This window comes from Phyllobates terribilis, unplaced genomic scaffold (assembly GCF_046119375.1).
Source record: "Phyllobates terribilis strain yellow unplaced genomic scaffold, ASM4611937v1 Scaffold_186__1_contigs__length_3700242, whole genome shotgun sequence".
Classification (NCBI taxonomy): Eukaryota; Metazoa; Chordata; class Amphibia; order Anura; family Dendrobatidae; genus Phyllobates; species Phyllobates terribilis.
In genome coordinates, this window is record NW_027362946.1 from 2,068,383 (window position 1) to 2,093,279 (window position 24,897).

Below are 24,897 nucleotides of genomic sequence, written 5' to 3' on the forward strand. Positions count from 1 at the left end.
GACGGTGGCGTACTTATTTTAAATCTGCCGCCAATTGGCCAGAGAAGTGTCCATGGCGGAGCGGGGTCATTGTGCCAGTAGTGAGGGGCAAATAATGCCGGAAATGTCACTGACTGTGGAGACGTCTCCATGTAGCACCTTCACTCTGGATATCACTGTACAGGAGAAGCACAGTTCACACTGTGCATCCACTGAGGCCCCTGATCATGTGACCCCTGACTCCTCCCCTCCTGTGACCTCATCACAGGTCCTGTGCGCACAGAGCAGCCATATATGTGGTGGTGGCTCTGCAGGTGGAGGTATGTGGGGATCCCCCATTACACGGAGACTCTTTTAGGGGGTCTGTGTGGTGTGAACAGTGACATAATAGCTGTGGACAAAATGCGGCTTAGCTGGTTCCCATCCACATAAATTGTTTAATGAAATGTTTTTATTTAATGTGATTAAATCTATTTCTTGTGTTCGGCATATTTACATGGTGGACATTTATCAATGCTGCATTTGTGAAAACCCAGAGGTGTAAGCCAGGTTCTCGTTATGTGTTTCTCTTGCGATTAAACCAGGAAACAGGAGTTGTGAAAGGGTCGGGGCCGAGAACAAACAACCATCGCGTAAAGCCATCAAACCACCATCTTGTGAGAAACGTATTCAGCTATAGACTCCGAGGAAGAAACTGCTGGTCTTCTGTGGCCAAAAATATATACGTTTTATTACTAGATGTAAAGCCGAAAACTAAATACTGTAAAACATAAATCTCCTCAAATGTTTCCCTTATTATCTCCAGTAATTGTATTATTACACAGGATTTTTATGATGTTACATCGGCTCATCATCTTCTCATTCAGGTCTCTACAATATCAGATCCTCTCAGTGAAGATCTTCTATATAAGAGAATTTTGCTGATTATCCCATCAAAGATGGATATGGACATAGACAAGATGGCGGAGAGGATATTCCACCTCACCCTAGAGATCCTCTTCCGGCTTACTGGAGAGGTGAGAGATTCTGATGGCGTCACATTACATCATTCTTATCTATGGGAATAACAGATGGACAGAACTGGAGAGGTGAGGACTCTGGAAATGTCTGGAGTGAGATTTATTAATGTGTCTCTCCATCACCAGGATTACACAGTAGTGAAGAAGACCTCTAGTGAGCGCTATCAGGACCCTGTGTCTGAGGGATGGGGAAAACCCCTGAGCCCAATCACAGGGCCTCCACCTCACCCCCTGATACATGAGGACATCAATGACCAGAAGATCCTAGAACTCGCCTACAAGATGATTGAGCTGCTGACTGGAGAGGTGACACTGCTGGGAATGCTGGGACATTATACAGTAATGCTATGAAAGGATCGGGGGGGTGACAGTATCATTGCATGTGTCAGGTTCCTATAAGGTGTCAGGATGTCGCTGTCTATTTCTCCATGGAGGAGTGGGAGTATTTAGAAGGACGCAAAGATCTGTACAAGGACGTCATGATGGAGGTTCCCCAGCCCCTCACATCACCAGGTAATAGACAGGACTGAATACACACGGCCTATAATTATCTGTATGTAAAGAATGAATTCAGTCCCTGTATGTGTTTCCTCCAGATCTATCCAGTAAGAGGACAATACCAGAGAGATATCCCCGTCCTCTTCTTCCACAGGACTGTAAACAAGAAGAGCCCAATGTTCCTCAGGATCATCAGGTAGATGGAGAGAAGGTGTCATGAGATCTCCGCTATGATGTGTATACGGCCGTGAAACTTTTGTGTTGAGTCTTGTTTTATCCACCAGTATTATATGTTTTATACTTGTGTAATGAGGACGGTGGAGATGGCAGGATTAGAGCTGATCATAGATGTGACTTCTCCATCTGTCTGTGACTTTTACAATATTTGTTTCAGGGTGAAGCTCTGACCCATATTAATACTACAGAGACATATGTGAGGGGTGATGAGCGGTGTAAAGAGGATATTCCTACAGATAACCGTCCAGGTGAGTAGTAACCACTGAATACAGAGAAGTCACAGATTCTTCTCAGTCACAGGCTGTGGCTGCTTTATCGGTGGTGTAGTCCGGCCGTATCACAATCGTGTGATCACCATTTTGCTTCTAAACCAAAACTTTCTCCTCCACCCAAAGCAAAACTGTTCAAATGACTTCGGGCATTGAAAGTCCTTTCTGTGCTGCTGAATGTTCTCATATGGTCCCTACAAGACCAGGTCCAGTCTTTCTGACCAAACTTTACTTTTATGATCGACAACATTAAATGTGCAGTGAGGGCCAATTGTGATTTTCTGCACAATAACAACAGAGTTTCCCTTTATACTTTTCAATTTCTTTTAAAACTGACTAACTTCAAAGAGGATTGTGATAAGACTTCATAAAAAATAAAAAGGGCAGCACAGTGGCTTTGCAGCGCTGTGGTCCCGGGTTCGAGTCCCACCAAGGACAAAATCTGCAAGTAGTTTGTATGTTCTCCCTGTGTTTGCTTGGGTTTCCTCCTTGCTCTCCAGTTTCCTCCCCACTCCAAAGACCATACTGATAGGGAATTTAGATTATGAGCCCCATTGGGGACAGCGATGATAATGTCTGTAAAGCGCTGTGGAATATGTTGGCGCTATATAAAAATAAAAAATATTATTATAAAAAACATTACACCTGTGCCATGATATATCTCTAAGCTGTGCCTGGCTGATGGCTGTAATATACATTTATTCACGCCTGCAGGAGATGTGTTGGCATGGCTCGAGCCCTGGTTTCATGGAATCACTCCACGTCATTGACGCGCCCCTGGGCCTGTGTCGCGCTGCGTTGCGCACGCGGGAGCTTACCCGGAGCCGGATCTGTTTAGGGTTGTAGTCTCGTGGCGGTGACCCGGTCCGTGCCCAGGGAGTCAAACTGGACGGCAGTCTGTTAGCGGTAGAAAACGGTTGATGACTACGCCACCCGTTGAATGCAGCCAGGGGGCTACTGCTGCAGGGCAGACCGCTGAGGCCGGTGGAAGGATGGTGCAGCGTGATAGTATAACCCCCAACGGGAGGGGTATGGCCTCAGGGCAGCCGACGTGGATGATGGGGGTAGCAGGAACCACTCAGAGACGGTATGGTAGCGTTCAGGGTCTTTACTGATAACACCGATAGACCCTCCCGGAGTACTTGCTAGCGAACGGGGCCTGGTCAGTCCTTGAGCAGATGGGATCTCCCCTGGCCAGGCGTAGTTGTAGGCCTCCCAAGCTGACTGTACTCTTCTGGCTACCTTGCTAGAAGCTGATGTAAGTAGCCCACGTCCCTGAGTGTACCGTGTGGTGCTCACCCGTATGGCCGGTGACTCGGGGCCTTCGGGCTTCTGGGCCAGGGGACCTGAAATCCCCTGCCTGACGGATTCTGCTGCTGGGTAGAAGTTAGTCCCCACAGCCTCGGACTCCAGGTCCGGTAAAGAATCTTCTTAGTCAGGGCGAGCTCTTTAGCTGCCAGCCCCTGACTCCTTGTGACTCTGCTGCTTCCTATGCTGCTCTTGTCTCTGCTCTTCCTGGACTCAATCCCTCTGCCTCAGCCCCGGGTTTATACAGGGGAAGTTCTTCCCCTCCCAAGGCTGGGCAGGAGGTGTGGCATGCACAGGATCCCTGACCAAAGGACCTCCCACCTGCTCTCAGACGTAATATCTCTATCACTGTGACAACCAGACCCCTGGGGTGTCACACTCCCCCCTAGTGAAATTTAGTACTCCGGGACTAAACATTTTTTAGAAAAATATAACAAGGTATATCAAAGAACAATAAAATACAATAAGGAAACACAATAAGATGGTCACGGATGTCCGCAACCGGGTGCAGTCTTTGAAGAAAAGCAAAGGTGTCCATTTCACCAACACAGGGAGACGTAACCAGGTAGGGGTCTGTCCTACCCCGAGTCCTTAACAGTCTCTAGTCCATCCTGGGTTACGCTCCAACTATATACAAAGGATTCCCGGTAAATCCACCGAAGACTCCTAAAAACAACTAGAAACACAAAATTACACACAAGCAACAATAAACAGGTAAACATTGTAAAACAACTTAAACATTTAGATCCTCCAACGTGCGGGTAACTGGCCTCTAGTGGCCCTAGTGGACCTACGGAGCTGACTGTCTGGCCCTGAACTACAGGGTGTAGGAGCTGTCAAGGGTAAACTGGGCAGCTGTCTACCGGCTCTTTGTCTCACTAGGGGTACGGCAGGCTCACTATAAGCAGAGGGTGGATTCTCCCGTTCCGCTTGGGTGGAGTCTTCTGCCTCCTGGACCGGCTGCTCTTCCAGCTCTACCCGTTGCTCCGTAGGTTCTTGGGATGATGGTTGGAGGAAGGTGAGTACGGGTACCACAACTGCACCATTGACTTGAGTCCAAGACCGAGGGAAGTCCCCGAGCACGGTACTAACCATATCTTCCCTTTCTTCCACGGGTCGATGGTCTTCCTGTTCCTCCTCAGGGTTCCTCAGTTGTTCGGGGCACTTCTTCAGGTGGTCCCGGGATACAATGGCTGTGGTTTCCCCTCCGTCTTTACTGATGGTACAGACCTTTGGGTTCTCGTGGCTTGAGGGCAGTACGGTGTACGGGTCCTTCTCCCACTGGTCGTCCAACTTGTGGAGCCGTCTCTTCCTCTTCAAGACCTGCTCTCCGGGTACCAGGGGAACAGCGGGAGCATACTGGTTGTAAGTCTTCTCTTGTCTTTCCCTAGCCTGACAAAGACTTCGCTCCACGCTCTCCTGTACTTTCCGGTACTGCTGCTGCCTCTCTGTGTCCCAGTCTGTTTCTGGTGAAGTGTCCTCGGGCGTCAGGACTCCCATTTCCAGGTCAACAGGTAACTTACCAGGTCTTGCCCTCATTAGGTAAGCCGGGGTACAGTTGGTGGAACCTACCGGGATGTGGTTGTATAGGTCCACCAGATCGGGCAACTTCTCAGGCCACAGACTGCGTTCTTCCAGGGGCAACGTTTTTAGAAGATCCATTACCACCTGGTTCATTTTTTCACAAAGTCCATTAGTTTGCGGATGGTAGGGTGTCGTCCTTATCTTCCGGCAGCCATACAGATTACAGAATTCCTGGAAGACCTCCGCTTCAAAGGCAGGTCCCTGGTCCGTCAGCACTTGGTCCGGGTACCCGTGTGGGCGGCAAAAGTGCTGCTGGAAGGCTCTAGCTGCTGTTCGAGCCGTTAAGTCCTTGACGGGGACGACAACCAGAAACCGGGAGTAATGATCCACGATGGTTAACGCGTAGACGTAGCCACTTCTGCTGGGGGTCAGTTTTACATGATCCAAGGCCACCAGTTCCAACGGTTGCCGGGTGACGATGGACTGCAGGGGAGTCTTCTGGCTGGCCCGGTCCTTCCTTCTCAGATTGCACGGGCCACAGTCTCTGCACCACTTCTCGATGGTTCCCCTCATGCCTACCCAGTGGAACCGCTCGCGCAGCAGGAACTCCAGCTTTTTCCACCCGAAGTGTCCAGCTCCGTCGTGGTATGCCTCCATCACCATGGCTGCGTCTCTTCGTGGCACCACTACTTGCCAGAGTAGTTCATGCGTCCTGGAGTTAACCATTCTGCGGCACAACTTCCCCTTGTAAAGGAACAGTCGACTCTTCTCTGCCCATAGTTGTTTGGCTTCCTCTGGAGCGTCTGATTCCAGGCTAGCCTCCGGGCGAGTCAGCATCTCCTTCACCAGTCGGACGGCAGGGTCGCTGTCTTGCGTTTCCGCCCAGTTGTAGTGAGGTAAGGGGTTCAACGTAGCAGCCTGCTTACTCCTTACCCGGTGGGAATACTGGATAGTCCCATGACGGTGGAACGCAGGGAGTTCAACTTCTTCCAGTCCCTCCGGATCTTCTCCTCCGTCCGGCAGGTTGGGCATCCTGGACAGGGCGTCCGCGTTGGTATTGGAGCGCCCTGCCCGGTATTTAATTGTAAACTCGTAGTTGGACAGACGGGCCATCCACCTCTGCTCCAGGGCACCGAGTCTTGCCGTGTCCAGGTGTATCAACGGGTTGTTATCCGTGTATACGGTGAACCGGGAAGAAGCGAGGTAATGCCTAAAGCGCTCGGTGACTGCCCATACCACGGCCAGGAACTCTAGCTTAAATGAGCTGTAATTCTCGGGGTTCCTTTCGGTGGGTCGCAGTTTTCGGCTGGCATAGGAGATCACTCGTTCTCTCCCCTGCTGAATCTGGGATAGTACGGCTCCTAGCCCGATGTTACTGGCGTCGGTGTAGAGGATGAAGGGCTGGCTATAGTCTGGGTACGCCAAGATTTCATCCCCCGTGAGGGCCATCTTCAGCTGGCGGAAGGACTCTTCTTCTAGCTCTTCCCATTTGAAGGGCGGCTTCTGGTTCTTGGCCTTCCGGGACTGGCCTATCAGGAGGTCCTGCATAGGCGCTGCCTTTTTGGTGAAACCGGGAATAAACCTTCGGTAGTAGCCTACCAACCCTAGGAACTGCCGCACTTCTTTTACGCTGGAGGGGCTTGGCCATCCCTTAATTGCGGTGATCTTATCGGGGTCGGGAGCCACTCCGTCAGCGCTCACCACGTGTCCCAGGTATTGCACCTTTGGTTTCAGGAGGTGACACTTGGAGGGTTTCACCTTTAGGCCATAACTCGCCAGAGCTTCGAACACCTCCGCCAGGTGTTTCAGGTGGTCCTCGTAAGTTTTGGAGTATACGATGACATCGTCCAGGTACAACAGGACCGTCTCGAAGTTTCTGTGGCCCAGACAGCACTCCATTAATCGTTGGAAGGTTCCTGGGGCGTTGCAGAGTCCGAACGGCATGCAGGTGAACTCACTAAGTCCCATCGGGGTGGTGAATGCAGTCTTCTCCCGGTCTGCCTCTGCTACAGGAACCTGCCAGTACCCGCTAGTGAGATCCAAGGTAGAGAAGAAGTTAGCAGATCTTAAAGCAGCCAATGACTCCTCTATCCTTGGTAAGGGGTACGCATCCTTGTGTGTGATACGGTTGATTTTCCGGTAATCTACACACATCCTCATGGTGTTGTCTTTCTTTTTGACTAAAACTAGTGGGGCTGCCCAGGGGCTACAGCTATCCCGGATTACCCCAGCCTCCTTCATGTCTCTAAGCATCCCCTTGGCGTGTTGGTAATGTGCAGGGGGTACGGGTCGATACCTCTCTTTTATGGGAGGATGATCTCCCGTGGGGATGCGGTGTTCTACCCCCTTGACTCGCCCGAAGTCTAACGGGTGTTTACTAAACACTCTCTCATACTCTTGAACCACCCGATAGACTCCTTGTTTCTGGTGTGAGGGAGTGGAGTCAGTACCCAGATGTAGTTGCTGACACCAGTCCTCCATGTCTTTCTTAGAGCCGTTACCTTCCTCCGGGTGAGATGGAGGCAAGGGTTCCACAAATTGTATAGAATTTTGATTAGTGGTATATAATTTGGCTAGCGTGGCATACCGGGGCAGGTACACTTCCCTCTCCCCGATATTTATTATGCGAACGGGCACCCTCCCATGGCGTACATTGACCACCCCCCGTGCTGTCAAAATGGTGGGCCTACTATCTGAGTAAACTGGTTCTACCATTGCCTGGTAATCTCTACCTCTCAGACCAATAGCTGCCCGGCACCAAATCATCATTTCACTTTTTGGGGGCATGGCAATAGGAAAAGGGTCACACATTCTTACGCTACCAATCTCACCGCCGGAGAGTTCCACTTGTTGCCGTTGCATCAGTGCCCGGATCTCTTTCTGGAGCACCCGCTGCTCGCCGGAGCTGGCATTCTTGGCAACCTGCTGTAAAAGGAAAATCACCTCTGCAAGACAATTTTCAATTACATTAGTTCCTAGAGTTATCTTTGGGTGACTCTCATGTTTGTCAATGTCTACAATGATCAGTCCCTGTGCGGCCAGTTCGACTCTACCAATTTTGATGGTCACCTCTTTAAATCCGATCTGTGGCACGGGCTGACCATTGCTGGCGATGATACTCAAGTCGTCGTCAGGGTAGCGGGTAATATCCGAGTCATTCCAGTACTGCTTGAAGAGCACGTACGGGATGGTGGTGACCTGTGACCCGGTGTCCAGTAGGGCACTCATGGGAATGCCATCCAGTACCACAGGCAAGACTGGACGTCCTCCCACATATCTGTCGCGCCAGTTCGATGGGCCTGGTGATCTTTTTCCTGGGGGTTGGCCCTCTACCCCAGGTTGTGCCCGTTTAAAGAACAGTACCTTTCCATATGTCCGGGTTGATTGCAGCGGCGGCAGATGGGTCGTCCGTCCTCGCTGTATCGGTCACTGGGTCTTCCTCTGGCCGGTGGGGTCCTCCTTGGTCGACGCCACGGGATGTCCTCCGGTCCGGATGCCAGCTGGATCTTCCCTGGAGTGGAAACCTGTAAAGACTGCACAGTTCGGGTTAGCGCAGCAACGCTCTTAACTAGCTCTTGGACCTGATGGTGTAGGTCTGGAGCCGGGTCATTGTCCAAAGCCTGCGCATCAGCTCCCACAGGCCCTGCCGACAAGGGCGCCGCCTCCTGGTGGTAAGTAATAGCTGGGCGCCTGTGGGTCACAACGCCACCCGGTGCTGGTTCTCGGAGCACCCGGATAGCTCTATCCTTGAACTGTGCAAAGTCCAGATGGGGATCCTGTAAGGCCATTGCCCGCAACTGGGTTCGGTGGGCATTGCAATATAAACCCTCTATAAATTGTTCAGTCAACAGCCTGTCCTCGTTTCCCACCCCATCAGGGTCGGTCTGCTTTATGGCCCTCAGGGCCTCTTGTAGGTTTAGTGCATAGTCCCTTATACTCTCATGCGCTCGCTGCTTGCACCCGTAGAATCTAAGCTTGATCTCGGCTGAGGTGCGGGTATCGAAGGTGTCCCTCAGCCGGGTTAGTATCTCTGCGACAGTCCTCCTCCCAGGTGGCCAAGATTTTACTTCTCTTTTGGCTGCCCCGATTAGTTGGGCCACCAGGATGCTCACTTTTTGCTCTTCTGTGAGGGGGTACACCTGGAAGAGGCTATCCAGCTTTTCTCTAAAGTCATGCAGGGTATGTGACTCCCCTGAGTACTGGGGTAGCCAAGCTGCTCCCGGGATATATGGCATGGTGAAGGGCATAACTGCAGCAGCGGTGGCGCTGGCGGGGGTCGAGGTAGTGAAGCTCTCCTCCGTATCCGACATCTTCCTCCCCCCTAGTGGACCGTGGCCTACCTTGCGATGATCCTCTTCCATAGGCCGCGGCTCCGCAGTGGATCGTCAGGGTTGAGGACCTTCCGTCGCGCTCCTGTGACGTCGGCGTCTGCTGGGCTCCTTCCAGGACCTTACGCAACGTCCGGACGTGAGGCGGGGCTTCAGTTCTCGCGCGCTTTCGGAGTCCACGCCCCTCTTCTTCCCGCGCGGCGTCCTCAAGATGGCGTCCAATGGCGGGAAAACTCCACGGATGGCGGGAAGAAGGCTGAAGATGGCGCCGGATGGCGGGAAACTTCACCGATGGCGGGAAGAAGGCTGAAGATGGCGCCGGATGGCGGGAATCTTCACCGATGGCGGGAATCTTCACCACTGGTAAGTTTGAACAGTCTTTGCTTTTCAGGCACGCAGTACCCGGTGGTTGCGGGCACGTGATCCTGCCGACTACGCCAAAGTTGACGCGCCCCTGGGCCTGTGTCGCGCTGCGTTGCGCACGCGGGAGCTTACCCGGAGCCGGATCTGTTTAGGGTTGTAGTCTCGTGGCGGTGACCCGGTCCGTGCCCAGGGAGTCAAACTGGACGGCAGTCTGTTAGCGGTAGAAAACGGTTGATGACTACGCCACCCGTTGAATGCAGCCAGGGGGCTACTGCTGCAGGGCAGACCGCTGAGGCCGGTGGAAGGATGGTGCAGCGTGATAGTATAACCCCCAACGGGAGGGGTATGGCCTCAGGGCAGCCGACGTGGATGATGGGGGTAGCAGGAACCACTCAGAGACGGTATGGTAGCGTTCAGGGTCTTTACTGATAACACCGATAGACCCTCCCGGAGTACTTGCTAGCGAACGGGGCCTGGTCAGTCCTTGAGCAGATGGGATCTCCCCTGGCCAGGCGTAGTTGTAGGCCTCCCAAGCTGACTGTACTCTTCTGGCTACCTTGCTAGAAGCTGATGTAAGTAGCCCACGTCCCTGAGTGTACCGTGTGGTGCTCACCCGTATGGCCGGTGACTCGGGGCCTTCGGGCTTCTGGGCCAGGGGACCTGAAATCCCCTGCCTGACGGATTCTGCTGCTGGGTAGAAGTTAGTCCCCACAGCCTCGGACTCCAGGTCCGGTAAAGAATCTTCTTAGTCAGGGCGAGCTCTTTAGCTGCCAGCCCCTGACTCCTTGTGACTCTGCTGCTTCCTATGCTGCTCTTGTCTCTGCTCTTCCTGGACTCAATCCCTCTGCCTCAGCCCCGGGTTTATACAGGGGAAGTTCTTCCCCTCCCAAGGCTGGGCAGGAGGTGTGGCATGCACAGGATCCCTGACCAAAGGACCTCCCACCTGCTCTCAGACGTAATATCTCTATCACTGTGACAACCAGACCCCTGGGGTGTCACATCATAAATTACATTATGTTTTTTATTCTAAGGAATTCAGATTACTGCACAATCTCTCCTGAAATGGGGGCGCTAATACTTTCTCTACTCTTCTGGTCAGGACTCATGGTAGCTCCAATGGTCCAGCTCATGCAATGGTTGAGTGCAACTCCAGTTTAGTGTTGGAGCTCTCCCTTCATACATATGTTCTTGTTGAGGATGTTTTTTCTTTTTTGTCATTTTGTATGATAGTTTGATTGTGGTGGGATCGGCCTGCCTCAATTATGTGAGTCTGTAACTCCCTGGTAGTCTTTAAAAGAAGGTCTCCATTACGTCTTCCCAATGCCCGAGGGCTAAATTTAAGACACCTCAGCTCTGCACTATTAGAAAAAGTTCTCTTTGAATGTCTAATATTTCTTCTTGAGGCTATGTGCCCACGTTGCAGAAATGAAGCAGAAAATTTCTGCTTCATTTCTGCAAGTTAAAACGCATGCGGAATTCCGCACGCGTTTATCGCGCGATTTCCACATGCGGAATTGCCTTGCGTTTTTTAATGCATTGGAAATGGCAATTCCGCTTGCGGAAACGTAAAAAGAATGAACATGCTGCGGATTTTTGAACGCAGCATAAACGCTGCGGAAAAATCCGCAGCATGTGCATAGAAGTTGCGGAATCCCCTTGGGGACCATGGGGTGCGGATGACCTAGCGTTTCACAAGCGTTTACGCTGCGGAAATTCCGCAGCATAAACGCTTGAAAAACGCTACGTGGGCACGCAGCCTGAAACTCATCTGACAGAAAATATTGTCCCTTACGATAGTTTAGATTGCCAAGAGCCGTCGAGCCCCATAATCTAATTACCACAGAGAGGTTTCACCACTAGTTACTCATTTTTTACTCATGAAGTGTTGAGTTTGATCATTTCAGTAGATGTGTTATTGTCTATAGTCAGTTTTTGACTATAGTAGTTAGTTTCCAAAATACTCTAATTTAACCTCTTCCTGCAGCCAGTTTTTTGTTCCTAATTAGGCCCCATTTTTCAAATCTGACGCGTGTCACTTTATGTGGTGATAACTTTCTTCTCAAATGATAATAGGAAACAAATGGACCTTACAAATTATTTACCAACTTCTCTTGAATCCGACAATCCTCTATATATGGTTGTACACTACTGTCTGGGCACATGGCAGGTTAAGAAGGGAAGGAGCGACATTTAGCTATTTGAATGCAGATCTTGCTTGAATAGTTTGCAGGCACAATGTATTGGGGGCACTGTTCATGGTCACCTGGCAGTTCAAAAGATAGCACCAAGCCTGTTTGTGGGGGCCATCTACTTCATTTTCCAGATCCCACGAATTGCCTTGCTCATCACCCTTTAACCCCTCTACATGGATCTGGACTTACACAGAGACCCCCTAAGCTTGGGCCACAGTGTTATCTAATGTTCTGTGGTGTAAGATGACAAGAAGAATAGTCAGGTAGCCGGGTCAGAACCAGGAGGGCAGAGAAAATACAAAATCAGAAGACACAAGAGTAGTCAGTAAACGGGCCGGGGTCACAACAGGAAACAAATCCACAAGCCGGGAGCTGAGCACAGAGGACTGAACCAGAGGAGAACAAGGCTGTATCTGGCAGCTTCCAGCAATATGCTTCCAGCTTTAGTAGGGTGCGGTGCTCTCCAAATGGCTGAAGCAGGGAGCAGATTACTCCAGCTGGACAGCACACACACCCATACTGCCAGACTGGATAGTACTACAGGTACCAGGCACCCTAATCTTAGTGGCTGGACAGAGCCTGCACCACCCAGAGCTTCTAGTTCTGACATCTCCTCCATCACCAGCGCAGCCTACAGAATGAATAAGGCTCCTGGTGAGAGAAGAAGACGTCGCTGGAGCAGGTCCCAGAGGAGATGGAACACACCATTTGCAGAAGCCCTAATGTGACAAAATGGCAGAAAACCAGAGCAGTAGAAGTCCCATAAAGTGACTCCATTTTTGATATTATAACCTCAGCGAATTAACCCCTTTACAACCCAAAGTGGTTTGCACTTTAATGACCAGGCCAATTTTTACAATTCTGACCACTGTCACTTTATGAGGTAATTACTCTGGAACGCTTCAACGAATCCCCCTGATTCTGAGATTGTTTTTTCGTGACATATTGTACTTCATGATTGTGGTAAAATTTCTTCGATATCACTTGCATTTATTTGTGAAAAAAAACGGAAATTTGGCGAAAATTTTGAAAATTTAGCAATTTTCAAAATTTGAACTTTTATGCCCTTAAATCAGAGAGATATGTCACACAAAATAGTTAATAAATAACATTTCCCACATGTCTACTTTACATCAGCACAATTTTGGAACCAAAATTTTTTTTTGTTAGGGAGCTATAAGGGTTAAAAGTTGACCAGCAATTTCTCATTTTTCCAACAAAATTTACAAAACCTATTTTTTTAGGGACCACATCACATTTGAAGTGACTTTGAGAGGTCTTTATGACAGAAAATACCCAAAAGTGACACCATTCTAAAAACTGCACCCCTCAAGGTGCTCAAAACCACATTCAAGAACTTTATTAACCCTTCAGGTGCTTCACAGGAATTTTTGGGATGTGGAAGAAAAAAATGAACATTTAACTTTTTTTCACAAAAATGTTACTTTAGACCCAATTTTTTTTATTTTCGCAGGGGTAACAGGAAAAAATGGACCCCAAAATTTGTTGTGCAATTTCCCCTGGGCACGCAGATACCCCATATGTGGGGAAAAACCACTGTTTGGGCGCACGGCAGGGCTCGGAAGGGAAGGAGCGCCATTTGACTTTTTGATTGTAAAATTTGCTTGAAACTAGACCCCCCAAGGCACCTATCTAGATGCATAGTGAGCACTTGGAACCCTAGGTGCTTCACAAATTGATTGAAAAAGTTTTTTTTTTTCCAATTTTTCATTTTTACTAATCAATTTGTGAAGCACCTGAGGGTTCCAAGTGCTCACTATGCATCTAGATAGGTGCCTTGGGGGGTCTAGTTTCCAAAATGGGGTCACTTGTGGGGGAGCTCCACTGTTTAGGCACATCAGGGGCTCTCCAAACGCAACATGGTGTCCTCTAACAAATTGAATGGAAAATCGGCTCAAATTGTTAGCGGACACCATGTTGCGTTTGGAGAGCCCCTGATGTGCCTAAACAGTGGAGCTCCCCCACAAGTGACCCCATTTTGGAAACTAGACCCCCCAAGGCACCTTTCTAGATGCATAGTGAGCACTTGGAACCCTCAGGTGCTTCACAAATATATTCGTAAAAATTAAAAAGTGGAAAAAAAAATATTTTTTCATTTTTCCGAATCAATTTGTGAAGCACCTAGGGGTTCCAAGTTCTCACTATGCATCTAGATAGGTGCCTTGGGGGGTCTAGTTTCCAAAATGGGGTCACTTGTGGGGGAGCTCCACTGTTTAGGCACATCAGGAGCTCTCCAAACGCAACATGGTGTCCGCTAACAATTTGAGCCGATTTTCCATTCAATTTGTTAGCGGACACCATGTTGCGTTTGGAGAGCCCCTGATGTGCCTAAACAGTGGAGCTCCCCCACAAGTAACCCCATTTTGGAAACTATACCCCTCAAGGATTTTATTAAGGGGTATAGTGAACATTTTGAACCCAGAGGTACGACACAGAATTTGATAACATTAGGTCATCATATTGAATAAGTTGTCATTACTTTTGAGCGCAAGTGCTCGCTACTTGAGTTTGCATCGGGTACTCAGGTATGCACCATGTATCACGGGTGCTCAAGTGAAATGCTCGAGTCCCCGCCCACATGTTTCACGGTTATTAGACACCCTAAAAAAAACATGCGGGGATCGCTCGTGCATGGCAGGCAATCCACGCGAGGTTTTTTTGGTCGCGAAGCATATGGGGCAGAGACTCGATCACCCGCGATGCTCAGTGCATACCCGAGCACCCGATACAAACTCAAGTAGCGAGCACTTGCTCTCAACACTAGTTGCCATATCGTCATCTTTTTTTTTTTTTTTTTTTTTTTTTTTTTTTTACTTTTGAAAAAAAAAAACAACCCCAACCCTAACATTAGCACAACCCCTACCCCAGCCCTAGCGTTCGTTTATTTTTTACGCCGTTCCTCGTGCGGTATAAGTGATGAGATTACTTTATTCTTCGGGTCGGTGCGATTACAGCGATACCAGAATCATATTGGGTTTTTATGATTCACAGCTGTCACACACTAAAAGACACATTTTGTAAAATCTAGTTTTTGCATCGCCATATTTTGGCCGACAGTCATTTGATGGCTTGTTTTTTGCAGGATGAGTTGACATTTTTATTGGTGCCATTTTCAGGCATGTGACGTATTTTGATCGCTTTCTATTCCAGCTTTTGGGAGTCAGAATAAACAAAAAAGCAACAATTCAGGAATTGTTTTTTTTTTTTTTTTTTTTATTCTGTTCCGCGTGTGGTAAAATTGATAAGGTAGCGTTATTCTTCTGGTCAGTACGTTTACATCGGTACCACATTTATATCGTTTTTTATGTTTTGGCACTTTTACACAATAAAAGCTATTTTATAGAAAAAATTATTTTTTTGCATCGCTTTATTCTGAGAGCTGTAACTTTTTGATTTTTCGGATGATGGAGCTGTATGGCGGCTTGTTTTTTGCGGGACAAGATGACGTTTTCAGCGGTACCATTTTTATTTATATTTGTCTTTTTGATCGCGTGTTATTCCATTTTTTGTTTGGCGGTATGATGATAAAGCTTTGTTTTTTGCTCTGTTTTTTTTTTTTTTTTTTACCGTGTTCACTGAAGGGGTTAACTAGTGGGCCAGGCCAGGTCGTTATGGACGCGGCAATACCAAATATGTGTACTTTTATTGTTTGTTTTTTTTTTTTTTCATAATAATATTTATTGATGGGTACATTATATTTTTATTTTTAGTGGATTATTTTATTTTATTTTTTTTTAAATATTTTTACTAGTTTTTTTCACTTTCTGGGAGTTTTTACACTTTTTTACTTCGTCCCACTGTGGGACTTTCACTTTTTTTATTCTGATCGCCTGCACAGCATAGGGATGGAGCACCATCCCTGAGCCATGCAGGCAGTCAGCGCTGGACAGGGAGAAGATAGTTTGGAGATGCACTGCGCATGTCCAAACAATCTTACTGCTGTCTGGTGACCCGGATGTTGTCATGACGACATTGGGTCGTCATGGCAACACCCGGGAAGCCGCGGCAGACAGCGCTGGAGGCCGGAAGAGGAGATGAGTATACCGATCACCTCCCCTTGCCTCCGCAATGCTGCGATCAACTTCGATCGCAGCATTGCGGGGGTTAATGTGCTGGGAGCGGTGCGGCACCGCTCCCTGCACATAGTACCGGGTGTCAGCTGTGACAATCAGCTGACACCTGGCGGCGATCGCACCCGCACAGCCTGTGTGCGCGCGCGATGACGTACTAATACGGGTCATGCTCTTAAAGCCCAGGGCACTGACGCGTATTGCAGGGGTTTCATATGAATTACATCACTTGGAAATTTAGATGGAAACCCCGATGTAAGTGCTCAGCCTAGAGCGCCGGATAAATGTTACGTAAAATGTTCCCAATAAATGCTTCAACTCGGTCCTCAAAAAAAGCTAGTCCCCACTCAGGTCCGTCATCTGTTAAAAATATAAGGGACTTCCAAGTTACTGGTAGCAGAAAGGCTCTGGAAAAGCGAAATGGCCCTTGCCCCCCTAAAGAAATTCAGAAAATTTTGTGCTCCCAAATCCAAATGCCTATTCTACAATAATTTGTTCTCCAATTGTCAAATAGCGCCCCGTCCCCCCCAGATCTCGCCGTATGGCTAAGTGGTACGATACAGCCACATATGGGGTATTGACACTTTTAGAAGAAATTGTGTGACACATTTCGGCACCATTTTTACCCATTGCCCTGTGTGAAAATGTAAAATCTGAGGGTAAAACATTTTTTTGAGGTAAAAATATAATTATGTTTTCTTCACTGCCCAATGGTATCGCGGTGGTGTGAAGGACCTGCCACGACGTCATTTAGTCATGTGACAGGTCACGTGACCTGTCACATGACTCAATGACGTCACCACAGGTCCTTCTCACCACCGCGACCCATACAATAGACCGGACGGAGCGGAGAAAACACCGGGGGACATCGGAAGGTAAGTATAATCTTTATTTTTAATTTTTTATCATTCTTATTCTTTTTTTTTAACTATTTACTTGGTCACACTATATAAATCCATGCTGGTTGCATGGATTTATATAGTGTGACCAAGTTATCAAGCACTTTCCAAGTGATGCTAAAATCGCCTGGAAAGCGCTTGTCAATCCGCATGCGGAAACGCATGCAAAAACTTTTCACAAACGCTTCTACCTGGCAGGAAAAGCACATGTAAAAACCGCATTCGTTTTTCCTGCCAGGGTGAAGCGAAAAAAATTTGCAGCATTTCTGCATCGTGGGCACTTAGCCTTAGGTAAACAACATTTCTATATATGGGGCAGGTGGTATTGTGCCATTCTTCTTTTTTTTTTACTTATTTTTTATACATTTTTTTTTATATTTTTTTTAATTTTTATATAAACAGGATCAATGTTATATTAAAATACATTCCTATTTTTTGTGTCCTAATTTATTACCAAATGGCGTGCAGGAACATACTTCCTTTTATATCCACATTATATTTCACTAAGCTGTGTGTTAGAGTGGTTTATTGTCCAATTGTTTGGAAATGAACTCACTGATAAGTGTTGAAAATGTTTCCAAATCCCGCATTGTGTCTGCAACCCACTCATCCACCCGATAAGGGGAAGTAGCTTCAGAAACTGAGGAACGTTACCTGCCAAATTAATGTTAGAACCTTTTGGAGGATCCTCCATGGTATATCAAGGTGGCAGCAGACCGCTATCAAGTATTAATACAGATTATATATTATCCTGGAGTTGTGCCTGTATGCATAACCCCATAAGGTGAGCAACATTCCTCATCTGCTACCAATTATGACACAATCTAATACTATGCTTAGTAGGTTAGGTAACACCCTGCAGCAATTGTCCAACAGTAATCTGGAAGCATTGATGGATTCCATTTTCCTTGATATCTTTTCTCCATAGCCGCAGTATTTTAGTGAAATCTATCACTCGTCGCTCACTGCGAAGTTTAGATGCAAATGTATAATCTTTAATGACTTGTTACAGCCAAGATTCTTATATGTTTTGAGGCGATTTTCCACCAACTCTTCATAGTTATTTACTCTTGAGTTTCCCCAAAAAGTTGTTACCACTGATGTGAATGCTACCCATGGAGCCTTTTCCTTGCACTGCAACAAACAGGGAAACTCCTCATCTTGAAGAAGCTTACAAATCTGAGGTCCAATAAAGACTCCTATCTTTTTTTTTGCTTCACTTAACCTTGTAAATTTGTCAATGAGATACTTGAATGTCTTTACATTTTTATCCATTGCCTTTACATTGTTCTTCATTAGGCCCAATGTGATATGCAATGGTGGTAAAAAAATCTTAGGTGGGTCAACAACCTCTGGATGCAGGACATTTTTACTCCCTGGCTGAAGTGAATGTCAGGGAGGCCAGTCTCTGTTATAGTAGTGATATTCTCTTGCAAGACTATCCCATTCACACAGAAAGCAGCAGTACTTTGTTTATCCACCTTGGAGACCAAGTAAAAGGAGAACCACCTTGACGGCATGTGAGAATAAGGAGATGGAGGAGGTCCTGCAGAACATCTAGCTATGTATCTGATATAGGACCTGGATATCATCCTGAAAATCGCCATTCATCTACCGGATATCTTGTTTAGTGTGTAGGTACTTTGCTGCGGGGGATAAAAATGACAAGGAAAAGCTATAGAAAGATGGTGGGAGAAGCAGGCTCTCAGCTCCAAGATGACACCATGGTTAAGGTAATCTGGAGACAGATTGAGCAGGGGAGATGAGGAGGAGGGAAGTGGTGGTCAGGCTGGAGCAATTTGCCCCCACAGAAACACAGGTCTCAGCAGGTGACAATGATCTTCTTATAGCAGCTACCCCATAGCTGTGCATGGCCTCCGGAGCAGAGGAGTCGGGTGAGGAGGATATGGGAGAGGCAGCCACATTAATGAAGGGGCGAAAAGACAGAAAAACTGCATGTGGCACAACATTCTCTGCCCCACAGCCTAAAGGCACCGTCACACTAAGTGAGATCGCTAGCGAGATCGCTGCTGAGTCACAAGTTCTGTGACGCAACTGCGACCTCAGTAGCGATCTCGCTTAGTGTGACACATAGCAGCGAGCAGGCCCCTGCTGTGAAATCGCTGGTCGTGTCGGAAAGGTCTGGACCTTTTTTTGATCGTTGAAATCCCGCTGGGTAGCATGCATCGGTGCGTTTGACACCTTACCAACGACCTAGTAAGCGACTCAGAATTGAGACACATAGGCGTGCATTTGCGTTGCCTTTTCCGCACCCCTCAACTCCGATTGGTGGTCGCTACTGCGTTCTGATTGGGCGGCCTTGTCTTAAACAGAAGGGAACATAGTAGCGCTTCCGTCCTTTGTTCCTGACTGCGTGGTGGATTGCAGCTTGTAGTAGAGTTCTCTGGGCTGCGCTCCACATCGATTCTTCAACGGTTCTTCTGACATCTATCTCTGTGCACGATAAGTATCGTTTGGGGTCTCAAATGCGTTCCCATTACCTTCTTAATTTATAGGACACCTACTAATTATCTGCTATCATTGCTCTGGAGGGAGGGAGGGCTTGGCTTCTATCTGTGTACATATGCTTTTGCATGGGCAGCCACTTTAGGGGGTCTCGTGTGTGCACACCCGTACAGCATGTTTTCTGGCATGCGCGCTAACGGAATGGAATGCATTTATTGCTTTATTTTTTTTTTTAACTTTTCTCATGTTTTCATTTTATATTTTTCAGTTTGCAGCATCATGAACAATGTGCAGTGTGCTGTTGTGTCTGCTGCATTGCTGGTTGAGGAAGCTCAGTGTCAAGATGAAGCACGGATGGTGGCCAGGAAACGGGCAACTCCATGGGGGGATGCAGAGGTGCGCTACCTGATAGCAGAGCTGGATGCCAGGGACTATGAGTGCCATGAGCACCCAGGACATCCAGTGCTCCATAAGCAGGCGGTGCTGCGGAGGATAAGTCGGGGCCTGGCCCAAAGATTTGGGGTTCAGCGCTCCACTACCCAGATCCGAAAGAAGCTGGCGGATCTGAGGTTCAGATCTAGTGACCGCATCACCAGCATCCGGTCACAGACCCTGCCCCATCGTGGTGAGTGGTGTTAACATAGGTTAGCACAGTATATGGCAGCACATTGGTTACAACTGTAATTACAGTTCAGTACCTCAGGTATGTAATAAGTTATTTTTTCTCCAGCACCTGCAGACCCGGAGCCCCAGCAGGAGTCACCTGCTGACCCAGAGCCCCAGCAGGAGTCACCTGATGACCCAGAGCCCCAGCAGGAGTCACCTGATGACCCGGAGCCCCAGCAGGAGTCATCTGCTGACCCGGAGCCCCAGCAGGAGTCACCTGCTGACCCGAAGCCCCAGCAGGAGTCACCTGCTGACCCGAAGCCCCAGCAGGAGTCACCTGCTGACCCGAAGCCCCAGCAGGAGTCACCTGCTGACCCGAAGCCCCAGCAGGAGTCACCTGCTGACCCGAAGCCCCAGCAGGAGTCACCTGCTGACCCAGAGCCCCAGCAGGAGTCACCTGCTGACCCAGAGCCCCAGCAGGAGTCACCTGCTGACCCAGAGCCCCAGCAGGAGTCACCTGCTGACCCGGAGCCCCAGCAGGAGTCATCTACAGGCTCGCCAGCATCACTCCATGATATGGGTGTAGCTTTGACTTCCGGTAATACTTTCACATAAAATAAGGTCCATACAACTTGGAAAGTATAGGGTTGTCATGTACTATGAAGTGTTGTGTCTTTCCCTAGCCGGTGATGCCAGAGGATCCCGGTGGTCCATCAGCTCATCATCACCTGAGCAAACCGAAAACCGTAAGTGTTAAATAACAAACATGTACCTGTTAATTAGATGAATGTACAGAATTATTCGTCTTAAGTTTTACCATTCCCTCTGTAGAAATCCCTACATTAGACGACCTCCTGGCGTCACAGCGGACACTAGCAGAAGCAGTCCAACAGCACGGAGTGATGCTGGCAAGGTTTGCGGCGGCCCAACAGCGGCGCGGCAGCCACTAACTTTTTTGTTTTTTGTTGTTACTATATTTTTGTTTTTTGTTGTTGTTATATTTATTTTGTTTTTATAAAAAACGTTAAAGTTTATATCTACTGTTGTGTAAGCTTTGTTACAAACAAATAACATGTTTCATCACTCACACCCATTATATCTATTCATCTGTATAGATGCACCCTGCCCATTACCCCGCCTAGTAGACCTGCTAATAACTATATGCTGAATTCAGTAAAGCAGGCTGCAAGTTTTAATCCAAAAAACATTTTTATTACGAACAAATATTTTAATAAATAAACAATTAAATTAACTATTAAATAAACAATAACTTAACAATTTAAACATTTTACTTAAACCCTAAAAGTAAAATGTCACTAAAGATCTTGATATTGGTTTTCTGCATTCAAAAATCCTTTCCTGGGCAGAGAAGATAGTTCTTCAAGGAAAGAATGAGGAAGCCTGGGATATTGTGGGGGGGGGGGGTGGCAAGTGGCAGGTTTTGCTGAGGTACAATCCGTCATACTGGTGTGCTACGCATTAGCTCCGGCATTTGGGTCCATGACTGCCTTGCACAAGGATCACGGTCGATCCTACTATGTACAGTTGACGTTTCATCCAGTTGACCGGCGGCCGCTTTAATTAAAGTCTCGAAAATGACCCTTTCGGCATGGATCCTCTGTGTGTCATCCAGCTTCTGAAGTCGATCAGCGGCAAAGTTGGCAAAGCTGTCCATGCCGGTGTTGGTCTGCTGGCTTAAAATTTGCTTTGCCAAAGAGACTAGCTCTGTTGATGGCGACAAGGTGGCCTTTCTCTTATGTGAATTGATTATTTGCCAAGGTACAGTAGCTGAGTTGAGGGTGCAGGGTCTTCACTCGACCCCTCAGTAGCCTCCGCCAGGCTAGGTTCATCGCCCAGGATGTCATCACTTGTTGTGGTTGACAGATCTTGCTGATGTTGCTGCGGGAACAGAAAATTAATGTTAAAGCTAAACCCAAAAATTATTTTACAATATCCAGCACCACACCACAGAAATGTGTTGGCATTGGATATATCATGACCAGCATGGGTAAACGTGCACTGGAAACAAATGTGTGGGGAGGCACTAGCAGTACAGGATATGAAATGGCATTCAACAATATGAGAAGTGAGTGGGGCGAAAATAGTAAAGGAGTGTACTTATCTGAACTGGAAGGGATAACTTTTGTAAACTGCAGAATTAAGCAGGTAAAACAGTTAATATTTTCTATTCAACTATGGCATGTACATACCAAGTTTAAATGCTATTTACAGGGAAGCAAGCAAAGAAGCTACTAACATCTCCAACAGGGGTGTCAGTCGGGATCACAGGGTCTTGATCCAGGGTCTGCCGCATCGAAGATACCATTGTGCGAAGCAGCTCCTGATCACGGGTGAAGCCAAGCAAGTCATAGTACCATAACGAGGGCACATAAACCTCATCTGTGCCGGCACCAGACTTCATTGACTTCTCCACCTTGTCCAGCTCTTTTTTATAGACTGTGCGAAGACCCTGGATCTTTTTCCGAACAACAGTCTCATCCACCTTCTCGCAGGGATTATGCTGCTTAAAGAGAGCAACTAGTTTCCCATATGCCTCCCTTTTTTTATTTCGGTTACTGTACTTGGCAGACTTAATCTGCCAAAGGCAGGGCAGGGACCGATACATCTCGATTAGTTCACGGACAAATTCCTCGCTATTGTAAGACATCTGAAATAAAAAATAGCATACAGTGAGCATACATGGAACATTTGAAAAAAAGAAAAAAATACTGTTTGAACCACACTACTGTGTACACACGAGACCCCCTAAAATGGCTGCCCATGCAAAAGCATATGTACACAGATAGAAGCCAAGCCCTCCCTCCCTCCAGAGCAATGATTACAGATGCATTAAGCATGTCCTATTCTAATCCTCAAAATTGCACTAGAACAGGACATTCTCTGACCCTCACAGATCTCATTCTCAGATACGTGATTTTCATGGATGTGTGAATGTATCTATAAAACTGTACGAGTCCGTGGACCATCTGATAAAAAAATCTGGCAGCACAAGGACATTTCACACAAATGTGAAAATGCAGCCTAAGGGATTTTAAGATCACGCCTAGTCACACAGTGCAGATACAGAATAATATTTACATCCAGGCACTTACCGCTGACGTGATCAGAGTCGGTTTCTGCTGCTTCTTCTCCATCTGGTCAGACCTTCATGTCGACATCTCCCAGCCATGATTCGTCTTGTCATGATGATCTCCAGCCTAGAAAATAACAAGGTCACATATATTGTATACATACATGTCTCCCCCGCACTGCGCTCCTGAATACAGATATGTACCCCCCCATTAATATACTATTAGCCACTTAGTAATCAAAATATAAAGTGATAAGCAGCACTGTGCCCCCCCATTAACTATAATCTCCAGCGGCCAATAATATTAATTATTCAGTCTCTGTGACTCTCCCCAATTAACTGTAAGGCTATGTGCACATGGAAAATATACAAGACTTTACAGTACAAGCAAAGTGAAACCCCCGTCATTGCTCTCTCCCAGCACCCCCATCATTGCTCTCTCCCAGCACCCCCGTCATTGCTCTCTCCCTCCATCCCCATCATTGCTCTCCCCAGCCCCAGCATTGCTCTCCCCAGCCTCTTCCCATTGCTCTCCACAGCCTTCTCTCATTGCTCTCCCCAGCCTCCTCTCATTGCTCTCCCCAGCCTCCTGTCATTGCTCTCCCCAGCCTTCCCTCATTGCTCTTTCCAGCCCCTCATTGCTTTCCCCAGCCTTCTCTCATTGCTCTCCCCAGCCTTCTCTCATTGCTCTCCCCTGCCCCCTTTCATTGCTCTCCCCAGTCTCCTCTCATTGCTCTCCCCAGCCTTCTCTCATTGCTCTCCCCAGCCTTCTCTCATTGCTCTCCCCAGCTCCTCTCATTGCTCTTCCCAGCCTCACCTCAATGCTCTCCCCAGCCTCCTCTCATTGCTCTCCCCAGCTTCCCCAGTTTGTTAAAAAAATAAAAAACACAACTTACCTCAGCTCGCTCCCCTGCACCTCCTCGTCTCTGGTAACTTCCTCCCTGACACACAGGCTCGCACCAAATGATGACGTCATCAAGCAGCGCGGGCCTGTGTCAGGAAGGAAGCACAGGGCAGGAAGCAGAAAACGGATCTCTGCAGCTCTGCTGCCATTTTCCTCCTGTCAGCAGCGGAGCTGCAGGGATCGCTCCATGCCCACCACATATGATGATGGCAATCTGGCCATGGGGCTCCGAGAAGCAGGCCAGATTACCCTCATTATCTGCCGCCCGGCAAGGGCCCCCCTGCACCGTCGTGCCCCGGTGCAGTTGCACCGGCTGCACCAGCAGTAGGTGCACACCTGGTCAGGACTGTCCATTAATTGAGGTAAGTCGGTTATTCTACCATTTGATGATATCCCTAATTTGAGCATTTTAGAACATACACGAATACAAACGGTTGAGAAATTCAAATACCGGGTACAATAATAACAAAAAGAACTCTGGATTACATTCCACTGAATCTGTATCTTCTTCTGGAAAAGTTTAACCCTTTCGCGCCAGAGCCGGTTTTCGCCTTCGTGACCGGGCCAATTTTTTCAATTCTGACCACTGTCACTTTATGAGGTAATAGCTCTGGAACTCTTCAACGGATTCCCCTGATTCTGAGATAGTTTTTTCGTGACATCTTGTACTTCATGATAGTGGCAAAATTTCTTCGATATGACTTGCGTTTATTTGTGAAAAAATCTGAAATTTGGCGAAAATTTAGAAAATTTAGCAATTTTCAAACTTTGAATTTTCATGCCCTTAAATCAGAGAGATATGTCACACAAAATAGTTAATAAATAACATTTACCACATGTCTACTTTACATCAGCACCAATTTTTTTTTATTAGGAAGTTATAAGGGTTAAAAGTTAACAACTGATTTCTCATTTTTCCAACAAAATTTACAAAACCATTTTTTCAGGGACCACATCTTATTTGAAGGGACTTTGAGAGGCCTTTATGACAGAAAATACCCAAAAGTTGACACCATTCTAACAACTTCACCCCTCAAGGTGCTCAAAACCACATTCAAGAAGTTTATTAACCATTTAGGTGCTTCACAGGAATTTTTGGAATGTGGAAGAAAACAATGAACAT

General features: G+C 47.6%; 2 protein-coding genes across 2 annotated transcripts in view; both read right to left on the reverse strand.

The window, feature by feature from the left end:
- The window catches only part of LOC141212801 (uncharacterized), a 330,767-nt gene that overhangs the window by 277,488 nt on the left and 28,382 nt on the right, over positions 1-24,897 (reverse strand). The window lies entirely within an intron of this gene.
- LOC141212774 (uncharacterized) overlaps positions 1-24,897 on the reverse strand; it is a gene marked incomplete at its 5' end in the record, with an annotated part of 67,111 nt that overhangs the window by 38,913 nt on the left and 3,301 nt on the right. Inside the window, 8 exons of the mRNA XM_073665082.1 lie at positions 17,264-17,347; positions 17,776-17,841; positions 18,323-18,353; positions 21,245-21,504; positions 21,555-21,678; positions 21,780-21,929; positions 22,037-22,447; positions 24,111-24,169. Coding sequence (XP_073521183.1) covers positions 17,264-17,347; positions 17,776-17,841; positions 18,323-18,353; positions 21,245-21,504; positions 21,555-21,678; positions 21,780-21,929; positions 22,037-22,447; positions 24,111-24,169 — 1,185 coding nt within the window. The remainder of the gene's footprint in view (positions 1-17,263; positions 17,348-17,775; positions 17,842-18,322; positions 18,354-21,244; positions 21,505-21,554; positions 21,679-21,779; positions 21,930-22,036; positions 22,448-24,110; positions 24,170-24,897) is intronic.